The 18,226-nt window shown below is 44.2% G+C and overlaps 1 protein-coding gene across 1 annotated transcript in view; it reads left to right on the top strand.

Moving 5' to 3' along the window:
- The first annotated feature begins 5,833 nt into the window (after positions 1 to 5,833).
- SMYD2 (SET and MYND domain containing 2) overlaps positions 5,834 to 18,226 on the top strand; it is a 50,403-nt gene continuing 38,010 nt past the window's right edge. Inside the window, exon 1 of the mRNA XM_019738078.3 lies at positions 5,834 to 6,345. Coding sequence (XP_019593637.1) covers positions 6,173 to 6,345 — 173 coding nt within the window. The 5' untranslated portion in view covers positions 5,834 to 6,172. The remainder of the gene's footprint in view (positions 6,346 to 18,226) is intronic.

The following is an 18,226-nucleotide window of genomic DNA, read 5'->3' as shown; positions in this document are numbered from 1 at the left end:
CTGAAAGTTCAACGGAAGTCTCATTATTAAAGCAGTTCTTGTAAGACATGGGTCTGACAGTAGTAATTAGTGCACACAGAAAGGAGAGAGACCAGACAGGTGAAGTTCATCTGTAGATGCATGTGGGTCAAAAACTAACAATTTTCCTGATGCGTCTTCATTTTCCCTAGGTGGTAAAAACGTCATGTGAGTCAGTTCCCTGGGGTTGCCTCTTTCATTTGGGTGGCACCATGATACTAAGGCAGTAAGTGATTGGCAGGGCGTGGAACATCTGGTCCTTGGCACCAGTCCAAACTGTTCTCCGCACTGTTCCCTTGTTCTCATCCACAGTGGCTCTCTGGGATGCCTCACTTGTCTGATTTAGGGTTCCTCTGGTGTGCATGGGATCTCTCTCCTGCTTCCCATGGGAGATCCCAGAGAGGTCTCACCCCACACACCCAATTCTAGTATGCAGGGAATTCTGGGGTCTACATGAGATTAGGGCATAAGTTATCGCTGTTCTGAATCCCCTCAACCTTACGGAGTTTTGTTATGTTATCCCACTCCTCCAGGGTCCAGCCTGGAGGGAAACAAAGCTGAATGCCTTTCTCAGTCCCCGACTTCCCTCTGGCTTTCCTTCCAACTCTCCCTCTCACCTGAGTCCTGGAGAATCTCTCCTGGGCAGAGGGAGCCCTGGGCACCTATAGCATCATGGATTTGCTATGATTGGAGCCCTGAGTCTCCTGAAGCCCAAGAGCCTTTTCACTCCTAAGTCACAACATCATTTCTTCTCGAGTCAATGCCACTCACATAAATGGGAGGCAAGGGGTATAAAAGGAAATGAGGAGCTGGATGGCAGATCCTTGGCTGTCTCAAAACATGACTGCCATTGCAGTAATCCAGAAGTGAAGCGTACGCGCTGAATGCCATCAGAGTGGAAATGAGGGGAGATTAAACTATAATAGAAATACAGGGAAGAAATAACAAGATCTTCTTTGTGGAACACTCACAGCACGGAAGGTGGGAGGACATGAACTCCAGGGATTGGCTGGAGGTGATGTCGGCTGTCATCGAGCATATTTTTTCATGGCTCATAATACTCCTTTCCCTTCACTCTCTAATTCCTAGGTCCTGTTGGATCACGTCCACCAAACGTCTTGTCTGGCTCCGTAGCGCCTGTGCAGTGCACCCAGCCCTGTGCTCGCGGCCTCACAGAACGCTACTTCATGGGGCCACTCCTGCTGGCCCAGCCTCACCTGAGCCTATGGCTGGAGCTCTGGCCAAAGAGTCAAGCAGCGTGGAGCAGTGGTTCAGAGCATGGACGGACGGGTCACACACAGCTCGTTTTGAGTGCCACCCCCACTCTTCTTTTGGACGTTATTTAACCATAGTGATTCAGGGTCTTCATCTTCAAGATGTGGTGAGGAGGATTAAGTGAGTATATATTTACAAAGTGCCCGGGTACATTGGAAGACCTATGGAAGTGTTTGTTAAAGAAAAAGAATTCTCTGGATCGTCAAGTTCTCTTCTACCTCAGTGAATTTACACCTGCAGGATCTTAAACCCATTTTGGGGGGCCTTCTTTCCCTTGGTCAATCTTTATCTTCCTTCTAGTCTTTCAGTTCCTCTGTGAAGCCTTTCTGCTATACTTTGTTCGACTTCCTACTAAAACTTCTATTGTATTATAATTTGTGTTAGTTTCCTATGGCTGCTGTGACAAATTACCCCAGAATGGGTGGCTTACTACAACAGATATTTATTCTCTTATGGTTCTGGAGGCTGGAAGTCTGAAATCAGCATCAGTGGGCTGAACTGGAGGTGTTGGCAGGGCCACACTCATTCCAGAGGCTCTTAAGGGAAAATCTGTGACTTGCCTCTTCCGGCTTCTGGTGGCGGTCTGCATTCCTGGGTCAGTGGGTACACCACTCTGGCCCTGTGATAACATTGCTGCCTCCTTGTCTGTCTGTGGGAAATCTCCTCTGCCTCTCTCTTGAAAGGACACTTGTGACTGCATTGAGGGCCAGCCCTGATAAACCAGGGTAATCATGCCACCTCAAGATCCTCAATTTAACACATCTTCAAGACCGTCTTAAACCATGAAAAGTAACGTTTACAGGTTCCAGGGATTGGGACCTAATACCCTCGGTTGCCATTCAGCAGCTACTACATAACTGTTTGCATGTATGTTGGTCTTTTCACCTTTGTAGAACAAGGGTCTACCCCAGTCTAAGCATATAATCTATAATCAATAACTGAGATACATGGAGAGGTAGGCTGGTGTAGGGTGTAGGTCCATTGCCCGTGTTTATCAGGATTCCATCTTTGTTAAGGCTTGACTGCCCTAGGCCAGAGCTATTAATATTTCTTTCATGTGCTAATCTGTGGTTGGAAGGAAATTTTACTCACGAATTAAACCAATTTCTAGGTTAGAGATATTAAGCAAAGGGGGCCTTTATCCTTGTATCACTTCTGAGCTACAGTGAGGTGACCAAAAAACTCCATTCAAACTCCATTCCTTCCAAGCCATGGGACAGAAGGAAAAGATGGAGGGACCCTGACAGCTGGAAGGCGACTTGCACGGAATGTGAGAATGTGGAGTGGCAGACTGACAAGCATGAACTGAATCAAGAGTGCTGTCATCAGTTTGCCCAGGCTGGTTTGTTGCCATTCCGTCACCATTTATATTAAACACAGTTTTCTTCATAATTTAAAGCTCCTCAATTCATAGCTGTTGTTTCATGACCATTTCCCCATCTCTAGTCACTTGAGTTCAGCACAACCATTTTTCTGAAATGAGGATGTTTCTTTTCCATTGTTCTTAAATCACAGGACTACGTGATTCACCCACAAGAATAAGTCTGTTCCAGTCACCACGTACCTGGAAAGACAACTCAGTAACCACACTATTGCTTTTCTCAGCGGTTAGAAACCTTTCTTTATGAAAGAGGAAAAAATGAGGTACTTGCAATAAAAAAAGTAAACAAGGAGATTACTTTGCACAATTACTCCTTGTAACTTGTGTACTGTTTATAATTGTTTCTTTACTTTTATGTCATCTTTTCACCTTTGTGCTGGTTGGAGCCCCCAGAATCTGAAAGTTAAAAAAACTATAGAACCCAAAAATGTATCCAAGATTTGCCTAGGTTGGCACATATTCAGAAACTTCTAAGGTTTGAGAAATTTCTTTCATTAACATATAATATCCATCTGTAATAAAACACAACAATCAGCATCGATTTAGATAGCAGCATGACTAGCATAAAGCTCACCTACCAGAGTAGTCTGGCACCTGTTGGAGGATTTTTGGTCAGAGCAGACTCCTGTAGCTTGACCAACAAGGAGAACCACTTACCTCCTAAAATCAGCTCAGACATCACTCTCCCTCTAGCTCTGCTCCTGTCACTCTGTCTTTCATACAGATTATACCTATGGATCTTTGCACATGCTGTTCCCTCTGCTCAGAATACTTGTCCCCCCTACTCTTGATTGAATTCTGTTCATCTTTTGGATTTAGTTCAGGCATTACTTTCTAAAAAGCTTTCCCAGACACAATCTAAACTATCCCCTAAACACTGCCTTAGCACTTGAGACCACTGAGTTTGTATTTGTGTGAATATGTGATTAATGTCTGCTTGCTCCAGACCATACAAAGCTCTCTGAGGGCAGGGAATCAGTCCTAAGTCAGTTTTTGTTACAATTATATCACCAGCCCTTATCACTGTCATTGGAACATAGTACGCACGTCATGAATATTTAAATGTTGAATGAATATGTGGTGGCATCTCATGCTAGCTCTGCCCACCACTGGGTTGTTAAGGCAAGTTATTTAACTTCACAGGGTCTCACTTTTCTCATTAGTAAGAAAATGCTTCCTCCAGTTCCAAAATTCTAGGATATTTATGGTTCCTGTCTCCAGCATACAAGATTGATCCGGCTATAGTTAGAAAGCCAACATTCTATGTTATCTGCCTGCCTATATCTCCCCATATGGAGACCATATGCCAAGCAACAAACTGGAATTACTCTGACATACCTTTGTTTCTTTCCCTAATGCCACTACCTCATTTTGGCTTTCTTTATCTCCCATTTAAAATATTGGACATGTTCCCTTACATGCTGGTCCTGTGTTCGGTCCTCTCCCCTGCCAGTCTATCTGCAAAGCTACCAGGGAACTCAGTCTAAAACACTGGACCCCTCTGCCTAAATACTTTCAGTGACTCCCACACATCTGGGACAAAATTCACCCCTTGAGAGGATGCCCTTCCACTGTTCCCGTCTCACCTCCTGCCCTCTCTGTCCCACTCAGAATCACACGGGGGTGGGGGAGAGGAGCGGTAGGTACAATTACATGCTCTTCTTTCAGGTCCCTCTGCCTGTACATGCTGTTCTCTGCCTGGGAAACCGTTCTCCTCTCTTACAGTTGCAAAGTCCCGTCCATCCTTTAGGCTCAGACCAAACCCTCACTGCCCAGGCTGAGTTTGTCACTCATTGCCAGTATTCCCACAGAACACTTTGTACAAGCTAGCATAACACTTAGTAAGCTGTATTTGTTTGCAAAGGGACATTTGGGGTGAGTGCATGGGCCTCAAATTCAGACTGACCTGAGGGTGAAACCAAATTCTGCAACTTACTGTGTGGCCTTGGAAATTATTCTGCATCTTAGTTGCCTAATTTTGGAAATGGGAGACATACCACCTAGCTCATTGGGTGGCTGTTATTATAGATTAAATGAGATACTGTGTTTCATGCACTTAGCACAAAGCCTGATCCATAATGCTCAATAACTAATGGTTAATTATTAGCATGTGAATGTGTTGAATGCAAAGACCCAGGCCTACATCTTGTCCAACTCTCTATCCTTGTGACTAGCACATAGTATGAGCTCTCAGCGAACGCTTCTTAAATGTATAAATGAAATCGTATCCCTAATGTATTTTTCTGTACAGGAAGGATACAGGCTTATTCATTTTAGGAATTTCACTGAAGTGGCAACCATTCTACGGATCTTATGACATACCCCAAATCATATTCGTCTTTCCTTTTGCTGAACTAGTCCTGAGCTTACACAGGTAACATAGTTTGAGAACAGACACGTTTTAAGTGTTTTCTATTCTCTCTTTATGCTTTTAGTCTTTACTGAACGCACATCAATTTCAGCCTTCACACAAGCCTATGGGCACACAGAAAACGTCCTCCTTTTTCATAGGAATAACATCAACAGCACGCATGGGTACAGGACGTATGTGCCAAGCACTGTTGTCCTATGAGCTGTAGGGGTTTTAACATCCTCTAGGAGACGCATAACCTGACTTTTCTAACGTGACAGTCAGTGAGTGGTCAAACTCTGGCCACAGCAGGGCCTTGCCCCAACAAGCCCTTAAGTTCCTTGAAGGCAACGTTATCTCTTGGCTTCCTCGGCAGTGTCTGACCTCAGTGTCTGACCTCCACGGCCCTGTGCATTTCCTCTTCCGTCCATGCAATTAACTCCCACGAGAGGGGCAGAGGGATGATTATGTTCACGCCGAACAAAACTCGAGAGGCTCCCTACACAGTTTAAAAACCTTTAACCTTAAGGGAGCACCCTTAAATCCTCAGCACATCAAACTTTTCTACTGTCATTTCTCTTCCGTGTTCCCGGATGACTCCTTCTAGGGTCTCTGACGGGGACACATGCACATAAGGCTAAAAACCACCTTTGCCCCCTTCAAGTTACCAAGGACAGGTCGTCCTATGGGCCAAGCCGACTGTCCAGGGGACGCCTTGGATACTTGTCCCCGTAGGCGACCCTGTCCTGCCCACGGGACGGGGGACAGCGTCCGCTGTCTCCGTGGAGACGCGGCGGAGGCGCAGACGTCTCACGTCCTCCTTCCAGGAGCCGCACAAGCTGCAACTCTTTGTCGCGGCCACACCGGAAGCGGCCCCGAGCGCGTGCGGGGCTGCCGCCGAGGGTCCCGCGCTGCAGGCGGGACCGCGGGTCTTGTCCCCCTCCCGCCGGGGGCGCGCGAGGACCGGGCGGGGCCGTCGTCCCTTCCGGGGAGCGGTGGCCGCCGCCGCGTCGGCCGGGCTGCTTCCCACCCCGCCCCCCGCAGCTCTGGGTGACGCGTCTCCAATAACAGCGCGCGGGGAGCCGCAGCTCCGGGCTCAGCCAGCGCCGGGCGCCCCTCCGCGCCAGCCCGCCCGCCCCGCCGCCACCATGAGGGCCGAGGGATACGGCGGCCTGGAGCGCTTCAGCAGCCCGGGCAAGGGCCGGGGGCTGCGGGCCCTGCAGCCCTTCCAGGTGGGGGACTTGCTCTTCTCCTGCCCGGCCTACGCCTACGTGCTCACGGTCAACGAGAGGGGCAACCACTGCGAACACTGCTTCGCCAGGTAGGCGGCGGGCGGGATCCGGGGGCGCAGCGCCGGGGCTCGGACCGCGGCGGGAGGAAGTGCGCGCGGCGCGCAGGGTCCTAGCGCCGGACTCCGGGGGGGCGGGCGGGGCTTTTTAACCCCACGCGGGGCTGAGCCACGTGCGATAGGAAGCCGGAGGCAAGTTCCCGCCGCATGCTCTGCCTGCATGGCACGTTTTCAGACTTGCTTACGCAGGATGTACCTACCTGGGAGGGCAGGGTCCTGCTCTCCATCGCGAGCTCAGAGCTGGGCTTGTTCCACGCCTGGCCGGGCGCTGCCCACTCGTTGCAGTGCCAGCGGGGGGCCCCAGGTACTTGTGCTTCCTGCGGCTTGTTCTGTTCCCCACAGCCCAGCCCTGCCGCAGACTTGCTGTTTCCTTCAAGGAACTTAATGACACTTAACATTTCATGTAAAGTATATGGCCCCTCTTCTTCCTTCTTAGTCTCTGCACTTGGTGTTTGGAGGGAAGCCAGAGGGGCGCCACCAGACCCCCGGGATTTTGAGGGTCTGCACTGATGGGATGTATCCAGCTCAGGTTTGGGACGGGTAGACATGGTCGCTGAGGGGATTAGGAAAAATGTGTGGTTGAACGTAGCATTTAATTGTAGCATATTACATGTATACGTGTCTCTGTTCGTATATGTGCATATTTATTCACATACATCAACACAATTATATCTTCAAGTCTTATGATAGTTTTAGACTTGAAAGGCACATTAGAAATTACCCCATGGATCCTTAGATTAAGGAACAATACTAATACTATGTCCATCCGTGTCTACATCTATAAATCTCCTACAGTTTGAAAGTATGTGTAATTACAAATAAAGCTACTATAAACAAACAAACAAAAAAAGAAATTACCAATGTGAGATCAAAAGACACACACAGTCTGAAAGTAAAGGAATGGAAAAAGATATGGCATGAAAATGGAAACAAGATAAAAATAGCTGGGGTTGCAGTACTTATACCAGACAAAATAGACTTTAAAACAAAGGCTACAACAAGAGACAAAGAAGGACCTAGTAAATTCCACTTCTGGGTATTTATCTGAAAAAACCCAAAACGCTACTTTGAGGAGACGTGTGCATCCATATGTTCATTGCAGCACTGTTTACAATGGCCAAGATGTAGAGGCAGCCTGGGCGTCCATCGATGGATGAATGGATAAAGAGTAGGTGGTACATGTACACAATGGAATATTGCTCGGCCAGGGAAGGGAGTAGGATCTTGCCATCTGTGGCAGCATGGATGGACCTGCAGGGTATTATGCTGAGTAAAGTATGTCAGACAGCAAAAGACAGATGCAATGTGATTTCACTTAAATGTGGAATCTAAAGAGCAAAACAAACAAAACAGAAACAAAGTCATATATACAGAGAACATTTTGATGGTGTTCAGACTGGGGTGGGGGGATGAGAGGGCAGTTGAGAATGGGTGAAAAAGGGAAAGGGATTAAGAAGTACGAATTGGTTGTTACAAAGTAGTCATGGAGATGTAGGGAATAGCATAAGGAATAAAAAAATAAAAAAAGGAGAAGAAAAGAAATTTCCAATGCAACACTCTCTCCATTTTACAGGCAAGAAAACTAATACCCAGAGAGGAAGTGTAACTGTGTATACATAGTCACACCTACAGTTAAGAGAATGAAATCTGGTCTCTTCAGTTCTGTTCATTTCCCACGTAGTTAGGTGCTCAGTAAAATTAGTGAGGCAGGAAGCATGGTTTTGGCATTAACTCTGTACCTGGCCTTCCACTACTCTCTGAGAAGTGGATCCTGCTGTACTTTCTTTGAACCTCAGTTTCTTTATCTTTGAAATGGAGATTCTTGGGCTAGATGAAGTGAAGCTGAAGTCCTGCAGGTACCTTTTGAATACAGGTCTCAAGTCCAGCATATGCTGAAATGCTCTACCTCTGAGACCTGTGCACCTTATTCCGTAATAAGACATAGTAAAAAAAAAAGGGGACAAACGCTAAATACTATAGTAATCTTGCCCAGACTCCCTACCCGAGCTGTCTTCCGCTTGGGGGGACCTGGAAAGGAACTAGACACAGAATCATACCGTGGGCAGCTGAAGGGCTGTATGTGATGTGGCTCTTTGAATTGGTGAGCCAAGAGCTAAAGGGTCACGGCACCACTTTGCGACGTGTGAGTGAAGTGAGCATTGGGTTTTCCCAAAGTTAAAAAGGCTGCTGTGACTGGTCCCCTTGATCTTCTGAGCCTTACTGTGGCTCAGAGTCTGAAGCAGCGTGGGTGTCTGGAGTGGCAGGAGCAAAGCAGGGTCACCAGTCGCAGAAGGTGCCTCCCTCCCTTCATCAGGGAGCCTGGTGATTCCTGGAGTCCATCGTGTGAAAGAAGACTGCAGTGCCAGGTACATAGTAGGTACTCAGATGGTAGTACAAGTCCACTTCTCCAGTGAATCACAAATCAAATCCCTCTGGGTTCAGAGCGGGAGAAGCAGAGCTGAGAGATGCTTCTCTTTAGTTGTGAATCTCCTGTCTACTCCACATACCCCCAACCTTAGAACATTAATATGCAGTCAGATGCAACTTGGCAGATCACCTTGCCGCATGTGACAAAATGTGCTTTCCTCCCCCCATTTTCTGAATGACTATTTGCTAGTGTCACTAACTGTTGCTTTAAACCCCACACCAGGGGTGGTTCTACTACACCTCCTCCACGTTTCTCTGTTGGCTTTGGTGAACTTGTCAGCACCCACACTCACTTCCTCTCCTCCCAACGAGTCATTGGAAGTCAACTGGAATAATATCCAAGAAATAATGATAAAATGATACCTATAAAATTAGAAATATCATCATACTCCACTCTATGATATTAACTCTGATTCGTTTAGAATCAGTGGTTAGACCATTCTCACAAATTTAGCACCATTTCCTCTGTCAGCTGTTTGTCTGTGACTGAGAACAAATCAATCTGTCCACCTGTCCTAGAGGAAGGCATACGAATCTCCATGGTGCCTCAAGGGAGTAGGAGCAGAATTTTCAAATAATTGAAGCATACAGGGCAAATCTGCTACTTCCTCCCTCCATCCCACCCCACCCCCACAAAAAAGAAAACTACTCCTTATTCTTTCTTGTGCCAAAAATTTTTAACATAGACAATATTGCTTAAGATAAATGAGCCACTAGGGATTTTCCCTGTCATATTAATTGTGTCAGGGTTTAACTTATTTTGAAGGAAAATAAGTGATTTTTTTTTCAGGAATAAGTATGTTCTATTAGTTGAAAAATAATGGGAAGTTTCTTAGGTCACAGTGGTATTTTTACTGTTAGGACAATTCAGACAAAGGTGTATTTCTGGGAGTTTTAAATTTGCATCACATTTTCTCAGTTTTGGTGGGTGACTCTTGGGAAGATGTGTACGTTGCTTCAGCTGCTAGAAGGCAGGTTCTAAAAATGTAAGAATGGAAATGTTCCAATTGGGAGCTGTCCTTATCAGACCTCTTAGATACATTTTATGCACCTGTGCATGCACAAGGACATGTTTTTGGGCCATTGGCCAGCATTTTGTGGCAGATTTTTTTGCATTGTATTTCAAACTTGATATTGGACGTATGTTATTACACTTGACGTTACTTGTCTCAGAAAGGGAAAAACCTGTGTCCCACCTGTGTGCAGTTCCTCAGGTGGACAGATATCCCCCTGTTGACCTTTTATTCTCTTGACTTATGGGTCATTTAAATACAAGAATATTGTCTTTTTTTGTTTGTTCAGGGTGTTGGGGTGGGGGTGGAGAGTGGAGTAGGAAGGCCCACTTAACCTTGGAATAAAGCTGTTGGAACCCAGTTTCAAGGAATTTATATTATGTCTGGCTCATTCAGAGTGGTGGTTTTAAAAATGAAAATGTTTGCATAATCTAGATGTTCCAGTTCAGCAGCTGTCAAGACATAACATCCCCAGATTTATTCTGTAGCAGTATTCATCTCCTCTTTCCCATTGTTGTACCAAACTGGCAAAGTAATCTTTAGTTGGTCTTAATGTGTATTGAGAGCCATGAACTCTTGATGCTGTTTTCCGAAGGTTCTCTGAAATAGCCCTGGTCCTATCTGCCTGAAGCTGCCCATCAGAAGGGGTGTCATTGTCCCCAGGGCTGCTGTGATTCTATTTATTCCCAGAACATTCTCTGAGAATTGGAGAGTCTCTAAGAGGAGATATGGCTTCTCATGTCCTCAGGTTATCTTGCTTTGTGAATGAAAAATCGGACACCCACTCAATAAAAGATTCCCTCCTTTTTCCATTGTATTTTTTTTTTTAAATGGGTAGTAAGATTAAAACACACAAAAAACAGGTTTCCTCTGAAAAGGTCACATTAAAAGAGACAAATTTCAGCCATCGGTCTATTAAATGAAATGTTGTGTCGTCACTTTCAACATTTCAATATTTCAAGTTTCTTCTTTTATTTGGAGACGGCCTAGGAGGGGCTTTGTTGCCAGATTGCCGTGGTTTGAATTCTGCTTCATTCCTTCCCGATGATTTGTCTTTACGCAAATAAAATAACCTCTCTGAACTCCCAGGTTCCTTTATCTGTAAAATGTGCACATTAATAACCTCCTCCTGAGCTAGTCCTGAGACAGTGGAAGTCAAGTGTATCACACAGCCCTGACGCGGAGTACGCTGTCAAAATTGGCCTGGTGGCTTGCTCGTACTTGTTTGATGAGCTCTGCTGGTTAAATGTCAACTAGTGTGATGAAATATTGTAATCTCAGGGACATTTGTGTGGCAGTGGGGTTGGAGTGGGGGATACTGGGAAGGAAACACTTGAAATTGTTGACCAATGGAATCATCATTCAGATGGCATGTTGACTCAGAGCTAAAAGTCACAGTTCTTAACCTCAGGTCCCCAGAATAATCATGGGTGTCTGGGGTCAGTTCTCCGTATTTTTCAAAACGTAATAGAAAAAAATGATATAATAGACCTACACAGGTTAAGCTTTTTAAGAAAAGATCCTTTGCTAGCTCCAAAGTACTTAAGACACTGTAATACTCTTTTACCATGAGATTAAACAAATATTTAAAAAGAGAAATGGAAGAAAACAGAATTTTCCACATGGCAAGGAAACCAGGGCTGCTTCTCTGCTCTCTCCTTTAAGACTAAGGATGTGCCAAGCGCTGTGACGTGCGTATTTTTCATATTCAGGGAACATAATTTATAGCTTATAGGGGCTCAGTGACCAAGCTGTCTGTTTGGAAATGATTTTGAGATGAAAGAGACAGAACAGCAGCAGGATATCCTGAAGTGAAATTCAAACCCTGGTGAGTTAAAACCACCATCTAACACTTTTCCCTCCCAAAAGCAATTGCACAAAATCCTCTCAATCAAAAAAAATTCTGAAGATCCCATATAAAATGACATTCCTTTAACTCATGTTGCTCTTTGCAGCTCCTAAAGCATTTCCGGGCACGTTCTTATTTTGATCCTCCCAAGGGTGGCTGGTGTAGAGAGGGCCTTATCCCGGTGAGGTAGGAAGAAACTTGAGTATTGGACAGGTTAAGTTGTTTACTTGAATTGCTCGTTGTGTGTGTGTGTGTCAGGTGTTTATTGAGTGCCTCCTAAAGGCTGGGCTCTGTGTCTACGGATGGAGCCCTGTCTTCCCTTCTGAGTATAAGCTTCCTCCCCCTGCCTGCTTTGGCCTGAATCTACAGCACAGGTCACACGTGGACACCACGACTGAATTCATCTCTGATTTCTCCTCGAGTGAATGCAGTTTTTAGCACTTCCTTTCCTTTCCCCCCCACTCCCCAAATAGGTAATTCAACACACCAATTATTTCTAAAAGTTTAACAAATCAAATGATTCCTCTGTCTTGGATGTCTGTTTTATGCTGCTGTGGGTTCAGAGATTGTTTTTATTACAATGCTTTGGAATTTGCCTAAGAGCTACATATATTCTTTTGTATTACGTATCAATTATTACAATTGACGTAGCCATTAAAATGAACACTGGGCTTTGGTCCTTTTGTGGGTTTGGAATATTTTTAAATATGACGCTAGAACAAAGATGAGTTTGTCATGTTAGTCTTTATGCCTACATATAGTTTGTTTCTGTACCCTCTGGTAGGGCAGCGTCAGAGTATCACCCCCTTTTTTTCCCCTTAAACGTGTCCATTCTTCAGAACCTTGTCTGTGCAAAGTGAAATCGGCAAGTTTTGGAAGTAGAATTGATGGCACAAGTATTCTAGGAGGCTCTGGATGGTGTTCCTGTAGGATAAGCAGATTGCACAGTGTCTGGCAAGGTTCTTTTAAAAATACCAAGACATGTCTTCAATTTCTTTGGAAAGATCCAGAACTCAGTGCTATAGTTTGGCAGCAACTGGTCTTCAAGAGAACTCACAATTGGTGAGGACCTGGGACAGGAAAAGTACTGTGTTTGAACTTGAAACAGAGACTTGCGAAGAAAGTTTCTACTTTATTTTGATGTTTTTAGACATCTCTTTTGCCTTCGGTAAACATCCCCTTTCTTTTTCTTGTCAATATAAAGAAAATATGAAAGAATTACAATTTTATGCCCCTTTATTTCTGCTTCCCAAGGAGGCAATCAGTAATTATACATATCCTTTATGTTCCTGGAGTCATTAATAATTAAAGTCACTCCCACCCCCACACACATCTTTTTTGCGGACCTCATGTATTGAGTGAGGTATTCCTATTTTTCAGGTCAAGACATGCTTTCATCTGGTCTGTGCAAGGCCAGTTTGATTTAGGAGAATTTCCCCCGTTACTAATGCCTTCTTGCCATTTCCTGCTCCTCTCACAGAGGGCCCCCCCCTACATGTCTCTGGATGTATGTATGTGTCCTGATCACCACCAGGGAATTAGGCAGGCCTAGAACAGAGCGCCTTGACTGTACTTGACCAGGTTCAGACTTTGAGCCCTCCTTCGGTTGGCGTGGCAGCCTGGTTGCTTTCTGTAGCAGTTCTGATGGGGGGAGGACACCCCGCCCCTGGCCCCTTACACCTGGAGAGCAGCCAGTTCTGGGATGAGCGGTCTCTGTCCCCTCTGAAGGGATTTGCATAATCAGACACTGTACATCACTGTCACCTTCCCCACCCACATTCCCAACCCTGTCATCTTTGGATTTCTGGCAAATCTGTAGTAGTTTAGGGGTACAGTCCTCCAACAGGGAATTGACTGAAGTAACTGCCTTTTCAGGGGTTGAACCTGTGACCTCGGCCTCATTAGCACAGGCGCGCTCTAACCTGTCACAAAGCCACACACCTCACTCTGTGTAACTTCTGCAGACTCTGTTCCTACCACCCTCAGCGGCCTCCTTTTCAATTGCAAAGGCGTTCACACCAACACAATAGAACAGAAGGAAATCAGATCTCTTCAAGACTCCTCTGAAGGACAGAAATATGCAATTTAGCAGGAAAATAATACCAAAAAGTCTTGAGGGTTCAGGGAACAACTTATCTTTCGAGTCCACGCATTCGTTGAGATTCCAGCTGTGTCTCTCAGATTCTTCTTCAATGAAAAATTGAAAAATAGTATGGGACTCCTTGTGCCAATTTATTAATATAAAATCTGATGACTCTTGTACACAAAGTGGAAGGTTTCAGAAGACCAAGTGGAAATAGTGCATATTATTAAAACGGATGGAGTTCACTTTTATAGGTAGAGGGGGATCTGAGAATTCATAAGCGTTTATCCTTGGCAAGTTTATGGTCCCTAGAAACCAAAATGGATGGTTGCCATGGTAGCTGAGACACTGGGGTGTATCCACGCATGCAGTATGATGTACATGGTGTGTCAGTGCCCACACGAGTCGGAGTCCCCAAGGAGGAGAGGAGGAATAAGGACAATTCACTGAAGTAGTGAATTTCACACCAGGGCATGAAGACAGAGACAGATGGGGGGGGGGGGGGAGGTGGCGAGAAAAATCTGGCTGACCAACGAAATACCATCTTTTCTCTGAGCCAAATCAAAATCTTGAGGACTTTATGTCCTGGAATTTGGAGGGGATTGTGTCGCAATCTGTGACAAAAATGGAAAGACCCAGACAGGAGCAGCTTTTGCCCTCAGGTCTGTGAGCCCAGGAAGTACTTACTCTTCAGGGATGTGGGTCCCGGGCTCATATTTTGTTGATTTTCGTCACCGTAGTGATGTCTGCTAGGAAACACTTGCCCGTGTGCCACCTGCAAAGCCTCTTATCTGTCTGGCGTATGAATCTGTAGTAAAGAGATGATTGCTGTTCACAGTGATGGCCTCAGACGTTCTCAAAACTTCAACTGTAAGAGACATTTAATTATGAGCAGATGGCAAACTCCCTGAGAGTGGGAATCCTGTTTTTTAATGTATTCAACCTACATTTACAGAGCACTTGCTGGGTTCTAAATCCCTGGGGGACAACTGTGAAGAAAAGAGACAAAAACCCCTACCACCAGAGAATGTATATTCTAGTAGGTTTTCTCCACCTTTGTTTTTCCCATAGTGCATTGAGCTCTCTGGTTTCAGCAGATGTTGTGTTAAAGGCAGTAAGATTTGGGGGGTGATTTTTTTTTCTTTCTTTCTCATATTTCATTGAAAACTAATCCATGTATGTCATAAAGAAAACTTTATGTTTAACCACACTCTATGACTTATGCAAACTAATGGAGAGTTCTGATCAGATAATACTTAGATCTCATGAAATTGTAACATTCCCGCATTGTACTAAAATAACAGCAGCTTTGGGTGGACGTTTCTTGGAAGTTAATGAAATTTAGTCTACTCATACACGTGAGAAAATATTTCTAAATATCACTTTTAAAAACTTTAGGGTGTTTTTTTTTTAACCTTAAAAATCTTTCAGGCTTATAACATCGTAGGGATTTACAGTCTATGTATTTCATTTAATATTTCATTGATTTGGGCACATGTTGAGGCCTTCCAAGACAGCCAGCTACTAAATATTTTCTAGGTACAGGGAAAGGAGAAAAAGAAGCCTACCCCAAGCTTCTCTTCAGAGAAAAGCCCTGATGGAACCACACTGCGGAGTCAGGGATGCCTGATGAAAGCCCCCGGAGCTAGGCACCAGGATTATGTTTGAGTCCAGCTTGCCCTGCTGTTTCGGTTTGACTCCAGCTGTCTCAAATTGCCTGTAGTGATACACATGAACGTGTGTGCACACACATGCTCACATGTGTGCACATGTGCACACATGCATGCATACATACACATGCACACACATCTTGCTGCTTCTCCCCTCGGTCTCTCTTTGCCTGGCTGCGTCTCAGGTTCTGAGAAGTTTGTCCTGATTTCTGCAGGCTGGGATCAGCTCTCTTGACCTTTGCTCCCATAGCACCTTGTACATACTTCCTTCGTCACTCTGGCTCCTTGAGTGCAGGAACAGGTCCTAACTCCTATTTGTAGCCCCAGCACTCAGCCCGAGGCCTGGCACTCTCTTAGTAAATATTGATGAAACGAATAGTCTCATTTCTGCAACTTATTTTACTAGTGGCTCTTTGGACAGGCCTCATCATCTACCTAAATGTACAGCTCTGTTCATTCTTGGAAATGAATCCATATAAACCTTACAGAACCTGTCATTGGTTCCTGTTTAAGACGAAATTTTGACTGCTCTAGTCCTCCATATTTAGTGCCCTCCCCAGCCTCATCAGAATTATCCTTCTTTATTGTTTTCCTTAAACCCTAAACACAATCTGGGTGGTCTGTCCAGTATCCCACAAAAGTGCTATGTCATTCTTCAATCTTCCTTTTGTCCATTTGTAACCTGGAAGGCTTTTCTTTGCATCATTCCCTTCCTTAGCCTCAGCCTCCTTCCCAGGTCAGGCTTTATATCCTAAGTCTGTTCCTTCGAGAGAGAGAGAGGTCCAGCTTAAATTGCATCTCTTTTATGAAGTTTCCTCTTACGTACTTCTGCCCACGAACCTCATTTTATTTCATTACTACTTCATATTTCTTTTACAATAGTTGACTGCTTACATTTATGGAACACGCTCCCATTCCCGGCATTGCGCTCTGTCCCTGGGGATTCAGAGATGACTAAGACAGCATTCTCTGTAAGTGCCCTCACTTCTGTGTCTTTAAAGAGCTCAGTCCTGCGAGTGGCTTCCTGCTTTCAATTCAGTGTGATCTGGGCCATTTGGATGCTGAATCATTTTGCCTCTGTTTACATTTACCATTGTCATGAAGGTAGGGCTTACTTCCCCCCCAAAAGCTCAATTTTCACAAAAATATGATTCCTCTAGACCCTGACGCAGTACTTTACACATAGAAAACACTTTTTCAATAGAAATTACTTGGCCACGGTATACTAACATATGTCTTTCCTGCCTCATGTACAAGGTTTATAGTATAAAAACATTCTTTATTCAGAAATATAATTGAAATCAATAAGGATTGAAGAAAAAATCTGATACATCTGTTTAAACAACATCTGTTAAGTTTGAGTTATCAAGGTAAACTCTGCAGTGGGGTAATTTACCTAAACAAATTGACAATTCATTATTTATTGTTTGTAGAAAATTAAAACCAAGAGGATGAGAAGGTGTCTGTAAGCAATTAAAAAGGTGCAAATAAGATTGAGAACAGGGCAAGGGGTTACTACTCAAGTTTGGTTTAGAGGGCCTGACTATATTCTAGACCTCCCCCTTAGCATTAGGTTATAAAGGTATTTGTTTACATTTTTTTTTCCTATTCTGTGACCAGAATGTTGAAGTGAGGAATATTGTCAGGAGCATTTTAAGTTTTTAAATAGTTACATTTATGTGCCTTTGGTTTTGTCTTTTTCCTTGATAGTCACCTTGGTTGTGTGGAAGTTAGGGCAACAGTGGTCATAGGGGAATCTAACGTTGTTGGTATTGGTTACAAAATACCCATGGTAACATCTGCCATTTATTGCTCCATTAGAAGAAATGGTAGGTGTTACTTATTATCAGTTCCTTTATGAGAGAAGCGAGTTAAAAAGAAAGACGTTCATTGTTTCTTTCATTTTGACTTCCCAGTCACTAGGCATCAAAGAAATAGAAAATAAAGTAGCAAAGAAGTGTCATTCTGATCTCCTGCAAAAGTTGAGACAGAAAGTCTTTCCAGAGGAAAATGTTAATTTTAAAGTGCACACGTGGGTTCTTTGGGCAGGCTTGAGCTTTTAGGGTTTTACGGGGCCTACAAAATGAGGTTTGGATCAGGTGTGGTACCAGTGGCTGAAAACAGAAACTGAATGTTTCCTGTTTCAGAGGCTGAATATTCCTGTCCTCTATCCATAAGTTTCGTGAATTTTCTTTCTGAGGCAAAAAGAAATTCTGTGTCAATCAAAGCCTGCCTTAAAACAAATCCCAAATCAGTGGCATCAGTTTTTTTTTCATTGCTGAGCTTGACTCTTAAAGAAGCAGTGAGGTGTAAAGTCATAATTTTTTTTTTTTAGCTTTACTGAGTAATAATTGAAAATGTCATTGTACCTATTTAGAGTGTAAAACACGATGATTTGATATACATATTCATTGTGGAATGATTATTAACATCAGGATAATTAACGCATCACCTCACAGAGTTAATTTTTGTGTGTGGGCAGTGAGAATGCTTACGATCTACTCTCAGCCACTTTCAAGTATACAATACTTTATTATTAACCATAGTCACCATGCTGTCCATGAAATGTTTAGAATTTATAACTGAAAAACATGTGTACTCTTTGACCTACATCGCCCCAGTGCTATGTCTTCATTTTATAGCAAGGTCAACCGTTCATTGCTCTGACCACCAAGGCCAGCTTTCTCCTTGTAAACCCAGCTCCTATTCCAATAGTTGGGAAAACCTATTAGTTGCTCCTTTACTGCCCTAAATATTTCCTGCCTCCCCAGAGGCCCTGGGCTCTAACTTTTAACAAGCCTCAGAACAAAGC

The sequence above is a fragment of the Rhinolophus sinicus genome, chromosome 11 (assembly GCF_057876585.1).
Source record: "Rhinolophus sinicus isolate RSI-liver-muscle chromosome 11, RSI-T2T, whole genome shotgun sequence".
NCBI classification, from domain to species: domain Eukaryota; kingdom Metazoa; phylum Chordata; class Mammalia; order Chiroptera; family Rhinolophidae; genus Rhinolophus; species Rhinolophus sinicus.
The sequence above is the reverse complement of the archived record's forward strand: the minus strand, read 5'-3'. Positions and strand labels throughout refer to the sequence as shown.